Raw genomic sequence first — 22,823 nt, forward strand, 5'->3', positions numbered from 1 at the left:
TAATTATAGTTTCCTTCAGAGAATCATGGGAATTGTAGTTTGGTAAGGGCACTGAAAATTTATTCCCAGTCTTTACACTGGCCTCCCTAACAGGTCTACAGTTTTCAGGGTAACCTTAGAAGAGGGAGTGATTGTTAATCTATGTAAATCAAACAAGCTACAACTTTTCATAATTAAAATGTTACAGAAGTGATGTTATATGTAGGTAAGAACTACAATATGCATATACACATTGGCTTCTAAAAGGCAAAATAAACAAAACCTTTTAAAAAGTGATTTCTTCTTTTTTCCTTGAATAAAATCATCTCTAAATTTTCTTCTATTGCTGGCCATTGCGTTTAAAGATAGCTTTTTGGGGGGTATCCTTTCAAAGCAATAATATAGATAAATCAGACCAACAAAATGACAAGGGGAAATTTTAAAAAGATCAGAACATACAGAAATTTGGATGTGTCACTTTTTTTTAACCTGTGAGAACACCTCTCTAGGTGGTCAATATCTGCCAAACATTGACCATAGAATTGTGATAGAGGACCTACAAATGCCTAGAGGAGTGTTATCTCTAGAATTTCTATCTCCTTCGGTGTGACGTCTGGCAGAAATTGACCATAAATGCATGCTGGAGGATCTAGAGATTCCTAGAGAGAATATATTAAATATGTGAATAATCAAATCCGCAAAAGTCAAAGCCACAAATGTTCAGTACTAACTGTATATCTTATTTTCTGAAACATGTAGGCCTCTTAGGAGAAATGTGTGTTTTTTCCCAGTGGTGTGTATGTGCAGAGCTAAACATATTCCCAGGTATCATTGCTCTCCCGTTGCATCCACTAGTATTCAACAAACTAAAAGTAAAGAGGAAGGCATTTTGTTCACATTACCCTCAATAAATGGATTGAACCACAATACAAATCTCATAATTCACCTCTCCAGTCCCAGTAGGTACAGGACAAATCCAGTAGATTTAGCAGTAAGCCTTAAATACACCTAGATTGACAGATCTAGGGAAAGTTAGGATTCTGCAACCCTTTGCTTTTATTGCTGTCTTCCTGTTGCTATGGTTTCAAAAAATTAATCAAAATAAAAACTGCTCTTTTTTGTAAACTCACTCTGTGAACAATGACTTTTATAAATGTTTCCTGTTGTACTATTAATGTTGTATTTGTTTGCAGTCCTGGCATAAGATTCTGATAGGAAAAGAAGAAAGAGAAGCAAATAGGTAAAAAGGACATTCATCTAGGCCAATCTGTACAATTTTGTTTAAATGACCCAAGTGCGCATAATTGAGTCCCCCTTGTTGTTGTTGTTATTATTGTTGTGTGCTTTCAAGTCATTTCCAACTTATAGAAACTCTAAAGCGAATCTGTCATGGGGCTTTCTTGACACGTTTCTTCAGAGGGGTTTGCCATTGCCATCCTCTGAGGTTGAGAGAGTGTGACTTACCCAGGGTCACCCAGTGGGTGTTCATGGCTGAGCAAACCCTGTCTCCACAGTCATAGTCCAATGCTCAAATCACTACACCACTCTAGCTCTACTCTAGACTAAATCCAGTATTCATCCTAAATAGAATTATTAGCTTTCAAAGGTATAAAAGTTGTTAGTCACCATTTATGAAATCAAAAACCATAGCACTGGGAGGGACCACAAGGGTAATCTAGTCCAACCCTCTGCCATGCAGGAGTGTACAACTAAAGCAGTCCTGAAAGATGTCCATCCAACCTCTGCATAAAGCCTTCCAAGAAACTCCGTTCCACTGTTGAATGGCTCTTGCTGTGTGGAGGTGCTTCCTAATGTTTAGGTGGAATCCTTTTTCTTATAATTTCATAGAATTATAAGGTGTGTCTATGCTATAGAATTAATGTGGGTTGACACCACTTTAAGTGTTTTAGATCCATCCTGTGGAATCCTGGGATTCATAGTTTGCCATGTTTTAGCCTTCTCTGCCAAAACATGTTGGTGCCTCACAAAACTACAAATCCCAGGACTCTGTAGAATGTCGCCATGGCAGTTAAAGTGGTGTCAAACTGCATTATGTTTACAGTGTAGATGCACCCACAGAATCCTAATGCTGGAAGAGAGTACAAGGGCCATCCAGTCTAGATGGACCGTACATACTGTTTTAAATTGAATTGTACTGGTTTTGTTTTTTTTTCATATTTCCAGGCCATCCCATCATTTTAATGTAAATGTCAATTTTGTCCCACTTTCTAAGAAAAATGCCCCATTATGTTGTGAAAATGGTTTGAAGAGCCCTGTTTGAAATTGTGGTTGTAAAAAAACAAACAAACACAAAATTGTGCCATGGAGCGTTAGAAGTTTTATGACCGAAATTTGCTGGATAATATTATTGGAGAAATACTCATGGTACAATAGGGGTGAAATACAGTCCCCATTTACGTCTACCTAAATTTTTGTATGAATTACGACAATGAAGAATAATTGTTAGCTGAATATGTTCATGTAATAAAAATTTTGTTATCGTCTTACTTTTTCATGAATATTCCTGTCCCGTTTTTGCCACCCAACATCCCGCATTTGTCTCAAGGAAATATGGACCACGTAATTTAGTCTGACCTCCTGCCATGCAGGAACTCACAGTCAAAGGAGTCCCTATGACAGACAGCCATCCAGCCTCTGTTTAAAGATCTCCAAAGAAGGACACTCATACTCCAAGGGAGTGTGTTTCATTATCAAACAGCTCTGTCAGGAAGTTATTCCTAATGTTTAGATGGAATCTCTACTCCTGTAGTTTGAATCCATTGTTCTGTTTCCTAGTCTCTGCAACAGCAGAAAACAAGTTTGCTCCATCTTCAATATGACTTCCTTTCATATATTTAAGTGACTATAATTTCACCTCTTAACCTAGTGCTTCTCCAGCCTAAACATAGCCAGCTTCCTAGGCCACAGTTTCCAGACCTTTTAATCTATTGGTTTGCATTAGCCTTTTGAACAGCAGAAAACACGTTTGCTCCAATTTGACATGCCATCAGATATTTGACATGCCTTTTTTTCCTATCAGAATCTTATGCCAGGACTGCAAACAAATACTATCATGTCCCCTCTTAGTCGTCTTTTCTCCATGATAAACATATTCAGCTCAAGAAAGCCATTTGTTCATAGGGCTTAGTTTCCCTGGCTTATACCATTTTCCTCTGGACATGATCCAGTTTGTCAATATCCTGCTTAAAACCATGGTGCCCAGAACTGGTGGTCCCATTGGTTTCAGTGTGTCTACTCAAACTGAAAGTGTCTTCCAATTTAACTCTCTGTACTTAGAGTCTGATTGAGATGAAAACTGATTTATTGATTGATGCTATAACTTGCCATTTTCCCAAGGAACAGCACTCAAGGTTGACCTACCATATTAAGACCAAATAAAACAAGTACAATCAAAACAAAAACATATTAAAAGCGCAGATAAAGACACACCAATGGAAGAAGGAGAGTGTATCTACTTTCACAGCACTCTGCTAACTACACAAATAAGAGGATCTTTTCTTGCTGGTAGAAAGATAACAGACAGGGATTTCCTCCCTTGTTATGAAGTGATACAGCCAGGAGAAGATTGACACAAAAACCTTCTCTCACATCCTCACTGAATGTGTCATCTAGGTTGCATCTACACTGCAGAAATAACCCAGTTTAACACATCTTTAGCTTCCATGGCTCAGTGCTATGTAATTCTGGGAACTGTAGTTTGGTCCCACTAAACTGCAGTACCCAGAATTCCACAACATTGAGCCATGGCAGTTAAAGTGGTGTCAGACTGGATTATTTCTGCAGTTCAGATGGTAAGTAGGAGTGGTGGACCTGAAAGAAGGCCTTCCCATGAAAGTATAAATGTCTGAGCAGGTCCATGTCTGAGAAAGCAGTCTTTCAAATAGCTTGAACCCAAGATCTTTGGTATATCTCCCACCTTACAATACAGTGTACAATTCTAAGTGCTCTGCCTTATCTATTTGGAAAAAAATAGATAATAAAACTGAAAAATGACGAGAAAGGGACATTTAATTGGGGACTGGAGCATGTTCATTAAGAAACAAAGATGTAAGAAACTGGGACTGTGTACAGAAAAAGATAACGGTGGAAGTTTTTAAAACATTGTAGGCAGAGTCAGGTGAAATGTAGAATTGTATTGTCTCTTACACCCTCTCTCATAGAGTCACCCAATTAAAGTGATTGGCAGTATTATTATGGCAGCATTATTATTATTATTATTTTGAGTTAATAAAAGAGAAATAGTTTTCATGCAATACTTTATTCACTTACAGAATTTATTGGCACAAAATATAGTGATGGCTATTAGCTTATGGTATGTTTAGCTGTTATTGTTCTTTTGGAGTACCATCTGACAGTCTCCTCCTATAGTTTAGCTTTACAGTACATTGGAAGCAATACACACACACACACACACACACACACACGCTAAGATACATATATCACTTAATATGGATATCACACTGTGACACCATTTTCTGTAATGTGTTGGAAGGGATAAACAAGGGCATGATGATGCCATTTTTGAAAAATAATGAAAGACCTGGTAACATTACTTTTGCTACAGTGAGTAATGTTTATGTATTACTGGTAAAAAATATTATGTTTGAAGTACATTTCTGTAAAAATAATAATTTAAAAAAAAATCATGGGAATGTTTTAGAACATGTTAGTTGTCAAATAATGGGTTATGTGTTCCTTTTTAAAAAAGAAAAGTAACCACTTTACTTGGTCGATGGCCGTAAACAAAACTGAAGTAACCACTAGTATGTTACTGTTTAAAAGTACCAGTTCAGGGTTATCAGCATGCTTGCATGAGTGGCTTTAGCTAAGGCACATTTTAAAAACTGCTTATTCTATGTGCATTACTAAAAGGTTTTATATAGTCCTCACATATCATAAGGAAGGAGGGAAATATCCATACTAGGACTTGCAATGGGGGGAGGGGACATGCACTCCTCTGGATAGTGTTGAATTTAAACTCCCACCATCCCTAGGCAGTATAGCCACAGGAAAGAATGATGGGAGAAGTGTCATGCCCAGCCTGGAGGATGGCTTGGAGGACTCAGAGGATGAGCTAGAGCCCCTGGGACCTGAACCTGTAATGGAGGAGCCAGAGCCCCTGGGGCTTGAACCTGTAACGGAGGAGCCAGAGGCTGGCCCTAGTTCTGCTGGAGCAGAGTCTATGGCCCCTCCAGAGATTCAGCAGTCAAGTTTGCCTGGTGCCGAGGCTGTGGACACGGAGGAGGATCTGGGCAGTGTGCCTACCTTCAATGAGCGTCGAGCAGAAAGAGAGGGCCTTCGAAGATCTCGGAGGCTTTATCAGAAGCGTCTTCGTAATCAGACACAGCTGAAGGCCGGCTCCTTGCCTTCTTAAGCACCTAGAGCATGTGTGGTTCTTTGCCAGTGGATATCTGACTCTTTTAGAGGAAAGACTCTGTCTCTGGCTCCTTTGGCTTCTTGTCTTGACTACCTGGAAACCTTGACCTTGGACTGCTTTATCGACCTGCCTATCTGTTGCCCTGAACCTCGGACCGTCTGACAATTCTCTTGGTAATCCCTTTTGGTAGAACTACTGTGAATCTCCAGGACTGTGTAGCTTACACTGACTTTGCTGTGCTGGGAGGGGGTTTGTTTGTTTGGGAACTAGCTGCCTTATCAGCCTTTTGGCTGCTTTCCCGGACAGAAGTGGTTTAGCAACATCTGAAACACCATACATTGCACTCATCTCTACCTTAGTGGCCCTGAGCCCTGATGGTGCAGAATTGCAGCCACAAGGTTGTGAGTTCAATCCCGGGCACTCCAAAGTTGACTAGGGCCTGTTACAGACTGCCAAAATAAAGCTGCTTCGGGTCTCTTTGGAGGTATGCTATTTAAATGATGCGTGGGGTCCTAAGAGTCCGGAGGTCGCACCAAAGCCACACTCCATTCCTAAGCACTGGAGTGCAGCTTTTGGTGCAGCTTCCAGATTCCTAGGATGCATGCATCATTTAAACAGCATACCTCCAAAGAGACCCGAAGCAGCTTTATTTTGGCAGTCTGTAACAGGCCTCAGTCTTCCATCTTTTCATAGGTCAGCAAAATGAGTGCCCAGTTTATTGGGGGCAATTACCTTACAGATTGGAAATTGCTTAGAGAGTGCTGAGTTCACTGATAAGCAGTATAGAAATGTACATGCTATTACTTAGAGATGCTGGAGGAGCAGGATACTATTTGCAGAACCACTGAAATACTTTCTGCTCTTTCTCCTGTTTTGACTGGTTTCATGTTAGGCAGATGCATACAGAAACTAATGTGATGAAATTAAAAATGATGCCTAATTACCCCAGCATAGTTAACCCTTGGAATGCTTCCAGATGGACCAGGAGCAATTCTTCTTCAATCATACAGGTTAATCACTTTCTGTAGTATATCATAAAATGATACTCCTTCACTAGATACCTTTTTTTCTCACCATGGCAGACTGGCACCGTTAGCCTTTTGGGAAAGCTGCCTTAGAGAGAGAAGGATTACATTGGAGCTAGGAGAAATTATACAAGATCAGTGATAAAAGTTGATTTTTTAAAAATAAAAATAACTTCATTTAGCCAAGTGTTCTTGGGGGCCAGGGGGGGGGGGGGGGATGTTCACTGGATGCCACCTGAATGTTGTGACCAGAATATTGGTGTCATCTCCTTCTGGAAATACTGTCTATCAGATATAAAGAGTAGAATCTTTGCTCAATTTAAATATCTGTGCTATGCCAAGCTGGCCATCCAATTAACAGAGAACGGAGTAAACAGAATGTGTGATCAAGGACAAGGCAAGATCTGAAGTCAGAAGGTCTTGAAGAACAGCGTTCAGGAAGCAGTCACACATAAAAGAGAAAAAGTGAGATGCAGAAAAAACATAGCTAGGAGTTAAGAGTAATGAGGGAAAACAACACCCTCATCAAAAGCAGCAAGCAAGATAGGTATCAGAACCATCAAACAACTTCCAAATGGCAAAGGTGCCATTTCAGGGGTCTGCAGTTCTGAGAGGCAGGGGGAGAAAGAGGGGCAAGATTCACAAGAGTGCAAGGCCTGCTTGGCTATAGATTGAATATTACAGTACATCATTTAAAAGTATTTTTACAGGATTTGTTTCTGAGGCTCCAGAACAACTGTATAGACAACCACTCCTAAGGGAAAATTATATGTAGTCTAAAGCAAGATGTCCCCTTACACTCAGAGAAAAGCAGCTTTGTTTTTTGATCACATGCCTTAAACAGATCAAAAACAACTACACACTGATGTTTATCACACTATACTCTTAACGAGCTATGATTCCAGTGTGACTCCTCTAGCTGCCTCCTGCTGCATTCTGGGATTGGCAGTTTTAAGGAGGGGTATTTAGAATTCTCAGGCAGAGAACTTCTGTGCCTGAGAATTCTAAATACCCCTCCTTAAAACTGCCAATCCCAGAATGCAGCAGGAGGCAGCTAGAGGAGTCACACTGGAATCATGGCTCATTAAGAGTATAGTGTGATAAACCTCACTGTAATCAGCAACTGACTCACAACAGGGTCTGGAAATGTGTGCTGTGTAAGAAGGGAAACAAAGGAAGAGAATTATTATTATTATTATTATTAAACTTTATTTCTAAAGCACTGTAATTATACACAGCGCTGTACAAAGTCGGTAAAATTAGAGAGAATATAAAAGCCTGCCCAAGGCGTACATTCTAAAATAATAACAATTAAAAGAGAAATAGTTAAAATTACCATATAGAAAAGAAAAAACAAATTAAAAACATCAAATATCAAACAAATCACATCACATCAAATATTGTTAGACAGCCAGATGACAATCACAAATTCCCTGATAACGCTTCCCTAAACAATATGGTTTTCAGCTCAGCCTTAAAGCTGGTTAGGGAAGTGATGAGCCGTGCATGCAGAGGAAGAAGGTTCCAGGAATGAGGGGCAGCAAGAGAGAAGGGACGGATCCGGGATGGGGCAGAGGAGATCCTGGGTTGAAAGAGGAGACTTTGGCTACCAGAGCGGAGAGTGCGAGTAGGGATGTAGGGAGAGAGAAGATCGGTTAAATAAAGAGGGGCCAGCCCATGCAGGGCTTTAAAGGTGAGTAGCAAGAGTTTGTACCTGATGCCCTGTCTGCATGGACCTGGATACTCCGTGGGCAGCCCAAAGTATCCTGGCCTCATAGCTGTCCTGACCTGCCCCATTACCTGGCTTCCTGTTCCTGCATTGTGGCAACCACCTACATGGGTGTCCTACTGAGCCACTTGGTACATCTGCCACAACCATGGGTTGCTTGCTTCTAAGGTTAGAATGAGGTGCCCAGCAACAATCACATGGCCAGGTACCTCATTCTGACCATAGAGCAAGTGTCTCACGGTGGCAGCAACAGATATGTCAGGCTGCTCAGCAGAACAGCAGTGCAGAATGAGCAGGACAACACCAGAACAGAAAGGAATGGGCCTGTTGACCCAATCAGACAGGGGCCCATATCATGTGAAATCAGGTTGTGGCCATATTTTCCCCAAGTCCTGAGGACTTATCAAACATTTTGGCTAAAATAACAGTATCTCTGTATAAAATAACACACGAGTCTCAAACAGAATACATGCAAGATGAGCAAAGAGACTTTTTCTTTTTCACATAAATTATGTTGACACTAAGTAGAAGTGGAAATTAACATGCTCTCCAACCTGCCAACATCCTATGCAATTAAAGGCAAAGTGAGGCAATGGCAGAAGGTGAAGGAAGGTGAAGCATTGTTCTCTGATAATTTCATTTTCAAAGAAATCAACAAATATTTTAGCCATCCCTCCCCCCCCCCCCCCCAGAAAATGTTTGAAAGCTACACAGTTTTTGAAGACTTTCAGCATTTCAGGACTTACTCTGTGCAAAATCTGCATGTAGGGTTTTTTTTTTGTTTGTTTTTTTGCAGTGAAAACAGCATTTCTGTACAGAAAATAATATTTCTGTAGTAGTTTCTGGGCTAAAAATGCTGTTTCTTGTGCAGATAATGCTGGATTTTGTACAGAATAAGTCTCTAACTGTGAATGAGCCTCTAAGTCTGAAAATTCTCATCAGTTGAGGATTATCCTTGTTAGTGTTCCCCAATACTAGGGAAGCACATTTTTCAACCATTTAAAAATATTTTCCATTTCTCCAGAACAAACATCCAATAGTCCCCAAATCATGGCCTCTTGCAGATTTGAATTTTGGTTAAGGACATTGCTTTGCAGCAAAGAGATCTGGAGATGGGGGCAAAATAGCCCAGCAAACAGGCACACAGCTCTCTAACTACTATCTTCAACTGCTACCTAACCATCCTAAATAGGAGAGGCCCACTTTCAACTTCACATCCTAAACTACATTCTTTGTAGAGAAGGAAATTAGTGAAGGATTCCATAACTAAATGTCCAAATTCATTCTCAAAAACAATTCTCACTGGGGGTTTAATTATGAGATGATTGTAAAAATGATCTCATCATGAACAGAAAAGAATCATGTAAATCCTTCTAAAGGCTACAAGCTTTCTTATGCAAAGCAGAAAGGGAACAAAATCAGACGAATGTGCGAAGATACGTCTGTCAAATTAAATCAAGTCTTCAGACAGAAATTAGCCTTGTGAGATCAGTCCAAAATACCCTTCTCCTTATAAAGCTCTTATAGTTGCTGGCAATAGTCTGCTCACAGCTGGATTCCATGGGCCTTTTCCTCCATTCGTTTATGCCATTGTAAAATAGGAGAGGCCCACTTTAGCTGAGTGGAGCTGAACTGAGAGGATAATCAAGACTTCTGATTTTATTGAAAGGTTATCACTGGGTTCAGTCCCAAATGTCATAATCTTCATTCCTTCTAGGTAATGCTGCCACATAATTAATAAACCTGTTACCGATGATCTTCCACTAATTAGGAGCTGTACTTTTTTCTACTACTAATTAGAGAATGACTCTGACATTTGGACTTACTAAACTGTCAAGATGTCTCCATTTTGGGAGAAAAAAATTGAACTGTAATTTTCTAGTAATAATAATAATGGTAGGACCCAGCTAAAGGCTACTTGACTAAAAATAAGACTCTGATTAGGTATGGTGTTAAAAGAGCACAGGAAACAGGCCTGAGCTGCTGAGGATATTTCACAATAATCTGATCCTATTATACAATCTGTTGGATGGGCAAGAATATAAAGAGGCTTCATCCAAAAACTGTTTTTTTCCCTCCACAGTCACAATATTCTCCTGTATGAAGATGGCCATGCAGTTGTTGCTGATTTTGGAGGTAAGCATTTAAAAAAAAGTCACTTCTTTCTTTTGCCATCTTTTAGGGCTAATGTAACAGGGAAGGTGATAGAACTAAAACACACAATACAGACTGATGACAGAATTATGATAAAGTGAAAGCAAGAAAATATCTTGCTTTCTACAGTTCAACTGATGTCTTGCCAAAAATTAATTAGTAAAGTGCAAGATATATTTTGCTTTACTCCCTTATGCAAAGTGTGGTACAGATTACTTACTGGGGTATGTGTGTGTGTATGCAAAAGTTTTATCAATCATTTTTTACATATTATGTTACAGATATTAATATAAATACTTGCACCATATGCAGGCTTCATTTATGCAGCTTTCAGCATACACTGAAGCCACGGGAGAATTTTATCAATGGCACATGCACCACCTAGCGCCGCAAGCATGCGCCCCATTATTTTCAATATGGTGCAAGCATGCGCAATTTCCCCCTGACACGAGGGAGGGGGGGCTGGAATGGATCCCCCATGTAAAGGAAGGGAAAACTGTATATAGATACATTTTGTTATATCATTGGTTGTATTTGTGTTTTATTATATGTTATCCTTGTTTGGTTGGCTTCCTATTGGTCAGTTACAATGTTCTAAGTTAATCTTACAACAGCACAAGTGTTTCCTATTCACATTTAAAAATGAGGTCCTATTTCAACAGCTGTAAATGCCCATAAAACATACATTCAGAGTCAATCAGTTGCCCTGAGCAATGGAGTTCTGTAATGTTGGTGAGCAGGGTGCTGCCAGATGTTGTGACCAGTTCCATCCCACCAATGAGCATTGTGTGAGTATGAGGAACAGAAGTGAGGGAGGAGATCATGTCACAATTCTTAGGCACACAATCACTCCCTGGCAGGAGGGACTGGTCACATTATCCAGTGGTGTCTCGCTCACCAATGCAATAGAAGCTGACTGACTTTTAAGGTGGGTTTCAGAGATCAGAGCCTGAGACAGAGTGTAGTTATAGGAGCATAGCTACAGCTCTGTTGCAGGATTTCACTTATCATTTACAAGAAGAACTCTGTTTCAGAGGGCTTCTGTGAGAGTGACTCTATTTCTAAACAAGCCCACTAAAGGTGGAGGTGTGGCATATGGCCTATAGGTTACTCATTGCCAACACTATTCTATAAGGACTATTAAGGGTGTTAATATTTGACTGGTTCATACTTACAAACAAAGATGAATAATCTCCACAGTGTTCTACCTGCTACACAGATTTTTTAAACTGTTCTACATGGTATCACACTTGCAAACTATTTTGGTACAATATTCTGTGCAGAAGTACACTCTATTTCCCCCCATCTTTTTGCCATGAGGGGTTTGCACGCGCACACACACACACACACACCACCACCACCACCACCACCACTGTTTCCAGACAGCCACATTGGGGGGAGGGGCAATTCCACAACAAAATCTTTGTGCTAAAAACGTCACTATTGCACAACAAAATTTGTGGCTTTTTTTTTCAAGATCATTTGGTTGTTGTCAGGGTTTTTTGTACAAGTGATTTTTGTACAATTTTTGTTATGCCAGATTGCTGGATTTTGTGTAGAAAGAAGCATTTTTGCACAGTAAAAGCTTGCACAAGAACAATCTTGTAAACAAGAAATGATGGACTCCTCATTTATTTTGACTGGCAATCAGCTGGGAGGTGATGGGAGGAGAACCTTATGCGGCATGTCTACACAGACCCAATGAACTGGTTGCCCCCACCCTCGCATTGCAGGGCCTATGCCAATTTGACAGCAGACTGTTTTCACATGGCAAGGGCAGTTACACAGCGAATCCAGGTGTCCCTGCACTGAAGCAAATTTTAAAAACCTACCCTTTGCTCCGAAGCTTCCAAAATCCAGAAGCATTCGAGAGTGATGCTGGATGGATGACTACACATGCCTACTCCTTTGCCACTACCACCATGAGTCAGTCCCTCTGAGGTCACACCAAGGTGGCCAGATATGGGATCTATGCTTGGTACCATATTTTCAATGTCAGAGGGAGGGAATTGTGGCAGCAGATGGCACAGTGGGACACATCTGTAGACATCTGCCTGGCATTGCTCCACAGTGCCTAGGTAACAGGGAAAACAGCTTCTGGGCCAGAATGTTCTGGGGGCAGCAGACCCAACCATGGTTGCTAAGATCCCCATACACCACCATCAATCATTTTCCAGCACCAATTACCTGGGGAGTGGGAAAGGAAAAAGATATGTGATGAAACAGCAGTGTTACCCTTTCATATATCATGCTTGTATTTTTAAAATCATCTAGGGCTAGGACACCAATATTGGTGTGTTCAGACTATATGAAGTACAACTGAAATACTAAAATACAGATATTTGTGATATTAAAGCCTATAAATGTATGCTATATTTTTTTTGGGGGGGGGGGAAGTATCATGTGTCACACTTCCTGTTGTTATTTTTTATTTTATTTTAAGGCAACTTATAAATATGCAAGCTGTTCTGGTTCTTGCCCTCTTTAAAAAAAACTTATTTATACTCAGTGTTATTTAAATTATTCTAACCTTCTCTCTCTCTCTCTCTCTCTCTCTCTCTCTCTCTCTCTCTTTCTTTCTACCAGAATCCAGATTTCTCCAGTCCCTGGATGAAGACAACATGACAAAGCAACCTGGGGTTTGTTTTTTCATATTATTATTATTCATTCACCTCTTGTTGCACAAAATTTGTGTGAAAACCCAGTCTAGAAGCAAGTAATATGATTAGGATTTTCTTTTGCTAGACTAAATGCTATAGTATAATGATAGTCTATGCCATTTTTTCCTTTTGTATATCAATTTTTGTTAGATGGCTTGAGATCAATGAAGATTAGTGGGTACAAAATGTTCTCCCTGCATTGTGCTCAGAAATGAGTTTCTAGCCTGCTTTGGTAATCAGCATTAGTATTTGCTTCTTATATTAGCTCTTGTAGTTGAGAATCATCTTGTGCCTATTGATGGGTGAGCTCCTCCACCCTGCTTGCATTGTAATGGGATCAATTAGCTTTTGTGATGAATTCTCAGAAAAAACTGTTGTTTTTCTCTTGAGAAGTTGGCACCCCACCCTCTTTTCTCAAATTTATCCTCACAAAGCAGGGAGGAAAAGCAGTCACCGGCAATGGGGATGTTTGCAGTGGTGGAGATTTTAGAAGGCTCATCCTTACTGCCTGGAAATCTAGAGCATCCTCAAAAGCTACCCCTGCAAGGGAATGGTAACTCCCCATGCACCCTGGTGCAATTCCTTGAAGTAAGGGGCAGTAGAAGCCTACCTTTCAATGTATCCCTGGCCATCAAATTTCAGTTGAAGCTTTCTCCAGCCAGTTGCATTTTTGCCTAATGGAGAACATTGTAATACTACATTTGTACACCTCTGTCTAGACATGCTTATCATCCCACTATAGTTACACTGGTGCAATAAATTGACTAAAGAGTCTATGCACATCCCACAGTTCTCAGTCTGAACTAGGTAGCAGAGTTCATAGGCAATTTTGAACTGGTGGGTTGAATATTAGTATGCAGAGATTGGCTTGTGTGCTATCACATATCTGTATATAGAGAAGAGGAATGCCTGAGGAACATCTACTTCTGGCAAGGAAGTGTCTATGGATGCTGCACTCTGCAAAAATAAAGCAGTTTGATAGTGCTTTTACTGCTATGGCTCAGTGCTATGGAATTCTGGGATTTGTAGTTTTTTGAGATATTTAGCCTTCCCTATCAGAGAATTCTGGTGCCCTACAAAACCCAGAATTAAATAGCATTGAGCCATGGAAGTTAAAGTGTTGCCAAAGTGCTTTATTTCTGCAACATGGCAGCAGCCTGTGTAACCAGAATGGAACAAATGATGGCCCCCAGTGCCTACCAGAGTGGCGGCTTTGTACCAGGCCCCTCGGGCCAGCACTGGGACACTGCTCAGACTCTGAGTAGCCACTTGGAGCCACTGACTATATGGTGACCTGTCACAAATCTTGCATCAGATCATGATCAAAATTGCAAGAGATGAAATCACATGAGGTTTCGAACATGATTTCATGGGCCTATATAGGCTCAGGCATGTAGAAGCCAGCCATTATAGAAAATTTAAATAACAGCACCCAGTATTCTTTTTTTTTTATTACTGCCATCCATCTCCACAGCAAAACTTGGAGACTATGGTCAATCCCTCAATCGGTTTCACCACTGGTCATACTTAGATGAGGGAAACTGGGAGTTGTTATCCAAACAAATTATGATTTCCAAGTTCTTTTCCACTACCACAAGACAGATATGGAAGAAGAAAAATCATTCCTATATAGATCCAGTATTACTAGTATCCTATATATTTCTCACAGAGAGGATAGCAAAGCTGTTCAAATGTCCATGATGAGAGAGTCATATTTCAAAACGTTACTTCCTTCTCTCAGACTAGGAGCAAGTGCAATGTAAAGTGTCCTGTTTTTATGCAAATAATGAATGTAGCCAAAATTCCAATAAAAGACTTGGCAATTTGTTTCATAGATTTAAGCTTAAATAAGAAAACAAGCTGATCCCTGTTTTTTCTCTCATATTAATTGAATTATTTTGTTAGCATACTGGCAGAAAGCAAACAGATATAAAAATGGGGAAAGAAATGTGATCCCATGTGAAGAAACAAAACATACAGTTATTGCATTATTGATGTTGTCTTGTACAGAACTTGCGCTGGATGGCCCCTGAAGTATTCACACAGTGTACTCGATACACTATAAAAGCTGATGTTTTCAGCTATGCTCTGTGTCTGTGGGAACTGTTAACAGGGGAAATTCCATTTGCTCACCTCAAACCAGGTAAGATGCACAGAAATTTATCTTCTCTCTGATAAACAGTAAAATAGTCACTTTGCATAATATTAATTCAAACATTTTCACTGAATACATATTTATTATCATTGTTTTGGGGGGGAATGTAGAGTTCAGTTTTCACAGTAAATAGAAATCTGATGTATTGAAGTCAGCCACAGCACTCACTGAAATCAAAACTTCAGCTAGTAGAAAGAATTATGCAAGCAACTGAAGAGCCAACACTGAGTTGTACCCTTAGGTACTTCTTCCAAACTAAGCTCATTGGATGCCTGACATGTTTCAGGGCTACAGGAATTTTAATGTCTTTTTGTCTTTCTGTCTAAAAGATATGCATACGTGGTTGAAAAAGTATAATAAAACACCAGTGGATCACAATTTTGTCATCAAAGCAGCTAAACTCTGTAAGTCAACGACGTTCTGATCATCTTTCCCAGAGCTGGCCCTACCATTAGGAAGACTGGGTCAGATTTAGGGTGTCAAGTAAAAGGAGCAATTTGTTAGTAAGTTAGGGCCTCAACAGACTGGCATAAAGAGCCAGCCTTGGGGTGGAGTGGGAGTATGGCATCTGCACCCAGGCCACCTGGATGCTGCCCCCACACCACCCGAATGACCAGACAGTGGGCAGCATCACACCACATCTTTGGCACAACACTTACATGCACTGCACCGAAGAAGCGCAAAAAAGGTACCGCAGTAGTGCCTAGGGCTCCTTTTTGCACCACAGAAAGGTGAGATCAGGGCCATGGCATGCAGTTGCTATGGCCCTGATCCAGTCTGTACAGCTCCATAGTGCCTGAAAAGCACTAGATCCCATCTGATATTTGATGCTAAGCAGGGTCAGCCCTGGTTAGTATTTGGGTGAGAGATTGCCAATGAATACCATGTATTGTAGACTAAATTTTAGAGGAAGGAACTGAAAAACCACCTCTGAGTATTCCTTGCCTAAGAAAACCCTAAGAAATTCATAGGGTATCTCCACATATGAGCCAACAAAAGATCTAATCTTCATGGGAGAGCTTTCTCTTGGTTCCACCACCTTCACAGGCATGGTTGGCGAGGATGCAAAAAGAGCCTTCTCGGTGGCTGCTTCCAGATAGTGGAACTCCTTTCCCATGGCGGGGTCTGGTTAGCCCCCTTCCTCCTCTCTTTCCACTGGTAGGTTAAGACCTTTTTAATTAGGCAGGTGTTTAACTGATTTTACTCATATCACAGTAAGGTATTCGAAGTGGTATACTCTGTTTTTACTTAGTATATTTTAATTATGTGTTTTAAAGTGGGTGCTTTTAATAGAACTTAAACTTAACTTTTTTTAAAAAACTTCTACAATAGTATATTCTTAGCTAGACTTTTATTTAAAATTTTGTATGCCTCTTTGGGTGCCTTGGCATAGTATAAATTGAACAAATGAATGAATCAATGAATGAATTTTCTGTTCCATTAGGAAAGCAAAATCTGTTTGGGCTAGACCTTATCTTTCCTAGGTAGATGTAACAGCTAGACACTTGATGCTGGGAGGTCTTCAGCTCCAAAGTTGTACATGGAACAGGTATATCCAATGCACCAGAAAACTGCTCCATTCTAGATTTGGAAGGCCATCTAATCTACCATCACCCTGCTCCAAAAACATCAGGAATGTGAAAAGCATAGTGATATATGTCAGTACCGAACATAGTTATAGTTAGAGTTATAACTGAATTTTATTTGAATTTTTTAGAAAAAAAAGGGGGGGGTTCATTTGCAATTGGAACAGGATTTTGGCTGGGGATGCAAATTCCTTTACTGTTTCAGAGATACTAAGATGGTATGTATCACTGAAATCTTCCTGTCACACATCCTCTGAAACTGGGGAAGACCCCAAAGTAGCTGAAGAAGTGATGTCATGAGTGTTGACTTGATGGAAGGGACTTAAAGAGGGATATAGGTGGTGCAGTAATATGCTGGTAGCTCCCATGATATCGTAGTGGTGAATCTGTGCCAGTACAAATTTAAAAGGATCTGTCCAAGATGCTGAAGGCCATATCCAAAATGTTTTCAGTACCTTTTTCAAGTTCAGACTACACCCAGAACAGATTTATTTCTGCACTGTGATGGATGCCTCCAGCTCCCACTGAATAGGAGAGGCATGGTTGGGGGTAGCGGGGGGAGAAAGAAAGCTCCTAAAGACAATAGTGTCTCCTTTTCCCCTCTGCCTTTTTACTTCCACCTATTGAAAGTTTTTGCAGGTTCCTTCTTCTTGTTATTAATCACCAAGTCCTTTAACAGGGCCAGCTTCTTTCCAAATACCAAAAAGCTTGCAGACTGAAGAATTCCCCTGAACTTTCCTGTTCTAAGCATGAATCCATTGATTCTCACTAATTAGTTCCACTTGTCTTGTGCAACAGCCATCCATTCCATTTCTCCATTTGAGACAGCCAGGGAGGGTGCTTAGCTTTTCAAAGTCATTATTCCACTGGTGCATTTAAAGTTATATATTTATTGACTCTGTGTTCTCATACTTTGTTGGTGAACGGAGGAAAAATTCCCCTCTTCCCATTCCTCCTGAGAACTTATTAGATCCAAATTCACATTTCTTCAGCCATTTCTTGAATTATGATCATTTTACTAGTCCAGTGCTTTGGCTTTCTTTTCTTTTTTTTAATGAAATGTGCTATTACATTTTCTTTTCTTGGAGCCTTTGCTGGATATTATACCACTAATCTCAATAAGATAACATTGAAGTTTATGTTCCGAAGTGTTTATTTTTCAAAGGACATTTGTATTGTATTCTTAAGTGTTTTCTTTGTTTCATTTCTTTCTGGTCATGAAAATAAAATATTGTAAAGGGAGATTAATCGGATAGCAGAGGGATGCGATTTAATGTCTATCGGACCCTTAAAGAAGACACCTGGATTGTTCTGACAGAAATAGCTTCAGTGCCCATGTGTTTTTGAACTATTGCCTAAAAAGCTGCAAAAAATATCTGGGACTGCCAGAAGCATGACTAAAGCAGAGGCCTAAATAAAAAACATAAAATGTCTGTATTTTCACAGGCTATATACATTTGCGTGGACCTCTTCCAGGTCAAACTAAATCAATGTACACTATGAGTGATCAAGCCTGGGTCTGCATGAAGTGAAAATCCAGGTGATCACACTTACCTTCAGAGGATGAGCCTTCTGAGTCATGACATACTGTACATGAAACTCCAACAAACTGCCCCATACAGAACTTTCCTTACCTTAGATTGAATGGAAGAATGTGTTCTGGGCCTTCAAGACCTTCTTTCAGCACCACCAGAAGCTTGACAGCACACACTGCACCACAACAGCTGCCATTCTGGGCTACCAGAGATGATTGTTCTTGATCATTTGCGGGAAATTTGGAGATGAGTTTCTGACTGTAACAGGGAGCTCCCCAAAACTACTTTCACAGTGTTTAAAAGTGTTAATAGCATTTGGAGGCAAAAAAACAAATGCTGTATTAGGGCAATGGAATCCAAATGGCAGTATAGACCCACCCTCAGTAGCACAAGTCAAAGTATTCCCAGCACTGCCCCTTTGCTGTTAATCCCAGCTACTAAACCCTCATATGATTTGTATTCTTTTCTTTTCATTGTGTTGATCTAGTTTTAAAAAATTTAAAGTTTAGGGCCCTTCAAAATGTTTCTAGAAGCAAGGAGAAACTGCTTTCATTTCTTAAAGACCTGTATGTAAGGCTTCCAAGATATAAAGAGTAACCACGGAATACTTTTTGATCCTAAATTATAGCCAACATTTGAAAAGAAATGTAACTAGCTAGAGCATTAAGACATGAAGAATTTTTCAACATTTTAAAATAATGGGGACAGATGGGAAGGTGGAAAACACGCATATTAAAAAGAATTAAAGAGCAAATAGGTAGTGTGGCTTTGAAACTGTTTAGGTTTTATAGTAGAGGCATAACAGAAATAGAAAGGTAACAACCCATTACTTAAGCTCTAAGTGCCAGCAAATTAAAGAATGCAATAGTGTTTATCAATCAGATGCAGACTGTGTTGGGTAGTTAAAGATCTGTTGTGAAGATGAATTACACTTAATGACTAGTCTAAATCTGAAAGATTAAACCATTTGGGAGCATTAGAGTGGCTCTCTTTTAACATAGGCATTACTGTGTAGCTATAAAAAGGTCAGTTGGTTCTTAGAGGCAAGGCCAGAGGGACATAGACCATGACTATGCAAATATCCAGATCTCACTTTAGATTTGTTATGATCTCCATAATGGTTACATGAGAAAACCCACTGGAGTATCTGTGGGATGAACAGAAACGCCAAGAGCAATAGAATCAAATTCCAACTAAACTAGATAGCTCAGGCTTCACTGAGAAGCTGTATGTTTTATTTGGTTTAAAGTGTGGAAGCTGCAGCTCATGACCTGTGTGTAAATTAATCTCTAGCTTTTTTGTTGTCATAACAGAAGGTTGAGTGCTATATTTATCTCTTTAGATACTTGCAAGCTTACTCATTAAGATTAACTAGATGTAATTCACTATGATTAACAGTCAATTTACCAGGGATTAACGGCAGCCTACCTCTGTCATAACATTAGGACAGATGGCATTTGTGGACTAGCTTCATTCTTAGGGTTCCATTGTCCCTTGTTAGCTAATACTTCAGGGTGAAAATGAAGCCATTATAAGAATATCACAGGGAAACCTATTGTGCCACTTTCTCATCCTCAGGCTGCTTAGATCTTAATTTTTCTATGAAAAGGCTATCCAAACTGAAACATTTCAAAGGGAAAATTTAAAAATCCAAACTATATTGGCCTTCCTAGTGAAGGAGAAGGAAAGGAGGAAGCCTCTATAAAATCCAAGCTTCTATTTTCTCTTATTATAGTTGTGGACATTCCGAAATAAGGTTTGTTTTGAAATGGTACATCCCATTGGTATTGCAAATCCTTTGGTTAGCCCTTCCTAAATGAATCTGTGCCACATGATAAAGGCAAATTGTTTCTTAGAGAACCATTCACCATCCATTGCTGAAGTTATGCACAAACAGAGAAAGCTGGAATTTAAGACCACAAATTATGGACCTCTACATTTTTTTTTAAAAAAAAGGAAAGTTTTTTTACCTAATTGTTAGACTAATATATGCTATGGAGCTTCTTTACCTTGACACACTTTAGGCTTGAGCCACTTAATGCAGGTCTGAGTTACCAACACTTGTATCTAAGGATGTCAATTAATTCAACAAGTAAACACAAGTAAATCAGGAGAAGAGGAAGATAAACAACCAACAGATTGATTTCACTGCTTTTGCCCTTACTGCCATCTGACCAAGGATGCCCAGTTTAAAAAATCACTCCCTCATATCTATTTTTAAGAACAATTAATCAGTAGTAGCATGAGGTCTAAATATCCAGAGAAGACAGAGAAGATATTGGAAGTGAAGTGGGTCAACCCTGGCTAGTACTTAGAGGGAAGATCACCAAAGAACATGTGGTGTGGTAGGCTATATTTCAGAGGAAAACAAAGGCAAACCATCACTGAATATAGCTTGCCTCAGAAAACCCAACTAAATTAATAGGGTCTCTACAAGTGAACATATAACACTAGAGAGTACAGGGGTGCAGACAGCACCAGGTGACACCACTGAAGGGGGGTGGCACCAAGTGAACACCCTCCACCTCCCTGCCCTGCACCCAGCACTCCCCCAGTCCCTGTCCCACGTAACTTTATTTTAGATTAAAGCTATGCAGGACAGGGAAGGAGAGGCCCCAGCATGCCCCGACCCTGTCCCACCCAGCTTTACTTTAGAGTAAAGCCACGGGGGACAGGGAAAGACTGTGAACTAAAGCCACATGGGGCAGAGAGTTGGGAATGGGCCCTTTTGGTTCTGCCCTGAAGCCCCACACCCCCACACCGGGTGACATCCTGGTGTGAGACGCCACTGTCCCCAACCCCTTTCCATACCCAAGGTTGAGAAGGAGGGGACTGAGAAGAAAATCACCTCTCGTGTTCCATCTAGGCTCCAAAAACATAATAGTTATCTCATTTCTCTCTGAATCTATATGAAGCAATTGTTGTTACCACTGTTCTCTGACCAGCATCTCATACAGGTGAGCAGGCTTGTGTTAGTCTCAGAATCCAATGGTTGTCACGATCTTAGAAGCTCTCTGTGTGCATGAGTTTGGGTGTATTTCAGTTGTATGCTATGTATCATGGGATCTTGGAGTCAAAATGTTATACTGGACAGCATGTTTGGCTGGGACCTATGAGATCCAGGTTCTAGTTCTCACTGAGCCATCAAATTCACCTTGGGTAGTCATTCCTTCTCACCTTCACCTATCTTACAGGGTTGTTGTGAGAAAAAGTGGGGAGGAGGAGATGCTACCTTGTGCACTGCCTTGGATTCATAGGAGGAAAGTCCCAATATAAATGTAATAAATAAAATAAGAGGATAAAATCAGAACAAGTGCATTTTAGCATTTTTGTTACAAACTCGAGACACCAATTTCATGTTGCCTCTGATGCTGTTTACTCTGGTCATATGTCTGGGATTTTTCCCAGGCTTTTGCTGGGAGTCATAAATATGTTTACTTTTATAGTCTACCCAAGCTACTTTTTAAAAATGCTACAGGATTATATATGTATCTCTCTGTGTGAAAGTGTAGGTGCACTGTCCTGTCTTAGAGGTTCTAGCACCCATAGGAAGACATTAAAATAGAAATTTCTTCAGGAAAATTTGGAAAATTCCCTTAAAACTGCTATTTATATCAAGCAAAAGAAGAATTAATTGCATAGTTTTTGTGGGGTTTTCGGGCTAATTAATTGCAGTTTACTTTAGAAGCATGAATTCTGACAGCATTTTTATATGTGGTAGTTATAATTCAGCTCATTACTGAAAGCTCCTCTCTTTAATGAATATGATTTACAATGGCTTTTATGGGATCAGGGGGCCAATGATCTTTCTTGAACTGTAGTGTATATATGCTGCCACAGCAACAGATCCAACAAGAAAGGCCCATAAGGCTTGCTTTAAAAAGGCTATTGTTTTTAAATTTAGGTTGGTGGTACATTTCAAAAACTTTGGAGAGTTTCTTTAAATTTTGGACTAAAACCAGGGTGGGGGTTAGCTGCTCAACTACAACTCTGGACACCAGGTTTTGTATCCTTACTTGGTCATGAAACCCACTAGGTGACGTTGGGCAAGTCACACTCTCTCAGCCTCAGGGGAAGGGAATGGCAAACTTCCTCTGAACAAATATTGCCAAGAAGAACCCATGATAGGGTCGCCATAAGTATAAAATGACTTGAAGGCACACAACAGCAACAACAACAAATCATTGTATTGCAGTCAGATTTTTAAACTGCATCTACTTTATCAGTGATGTACAAAGATCAACTTCATTATCATATTCTAATCAAGAGAGAATAATCTAATGGTAATTGTTTTAATTTACAGCTGCTGCAGCAGCAGATATGGCATACCATCACATCCGACCTCCAATAGGCTATTCAATTCCCAAGCCGATTTCTTCATTGTTAATGAGGGGCTGGAATGCATGTCCTGAGGTAAGTGGCCTCCATGTCTCATTATATTGCCACCATTTCCTGCTGGAGGTGGAATTTTGTGTGTATTTTAATGGTATATTGCTTACTGGTGTGCAAATGGTGCATTTTCTAGTCAATGCACAAAATCTGTGCAGCTGTTTTTAGTCAAGAAACAAACTTTGATCCTTAACAAATCCAAAATGGAGTCTC

General features: G+C 40.0%; 1 protein-coding gene across 2 annotated transcripts in view; it reads left to right on the plus strand.

Moving 5' to 3' along the window:
* LOC149316419 (serine/threonine-protein kinase TNNI3K) overlaps positions 1 to 22,823 on the plus strand; it is a 255,250-nt gene that overhangs the window by 180,316 nt on the left and 52,111 nt on the right. For both annotated transcript variants that reach the window (XM_089515448.1, XM_089515449.1), the window contains 4 exons: positions 10,215 to 10,267; positions 12,872 to 12,924; positions 14,956 to 15,088; positions 22,525 to 22,634. In XM_089515448.1, the coding sequence (XP_089371574.1) occupies positions 10,215 to 10,267; positions 12,872 to 12,924; positions 14,956 to 15,088; positions 22,525 to 22,634 (349 nt within the window). The remainder of the gene's footprint in view (positions 1 to 10,214; positions 10,268 to 12,871; positions 12,925 to 14,955; positions 15,089 to 22,524; positions 22,635 to 22,823) is intronic.

Source organism: Sceloporus occidentalis, unplaced genomic scaffold, assembly GCF_023333645.1.
Source record: "Sceloporus occidentalis isolate IW3139 unplaced genomic scaffold, rSceOcc1.0.p SCAF_3, whole genome shotgun sequence".
NCBI classification, from domain to species: Eukaryota; Metazoa; Chordata; class Lepidosauria; order Squamata; family Phrynosomatidae; genus Sceloporus; species Sceloporus occidentalis.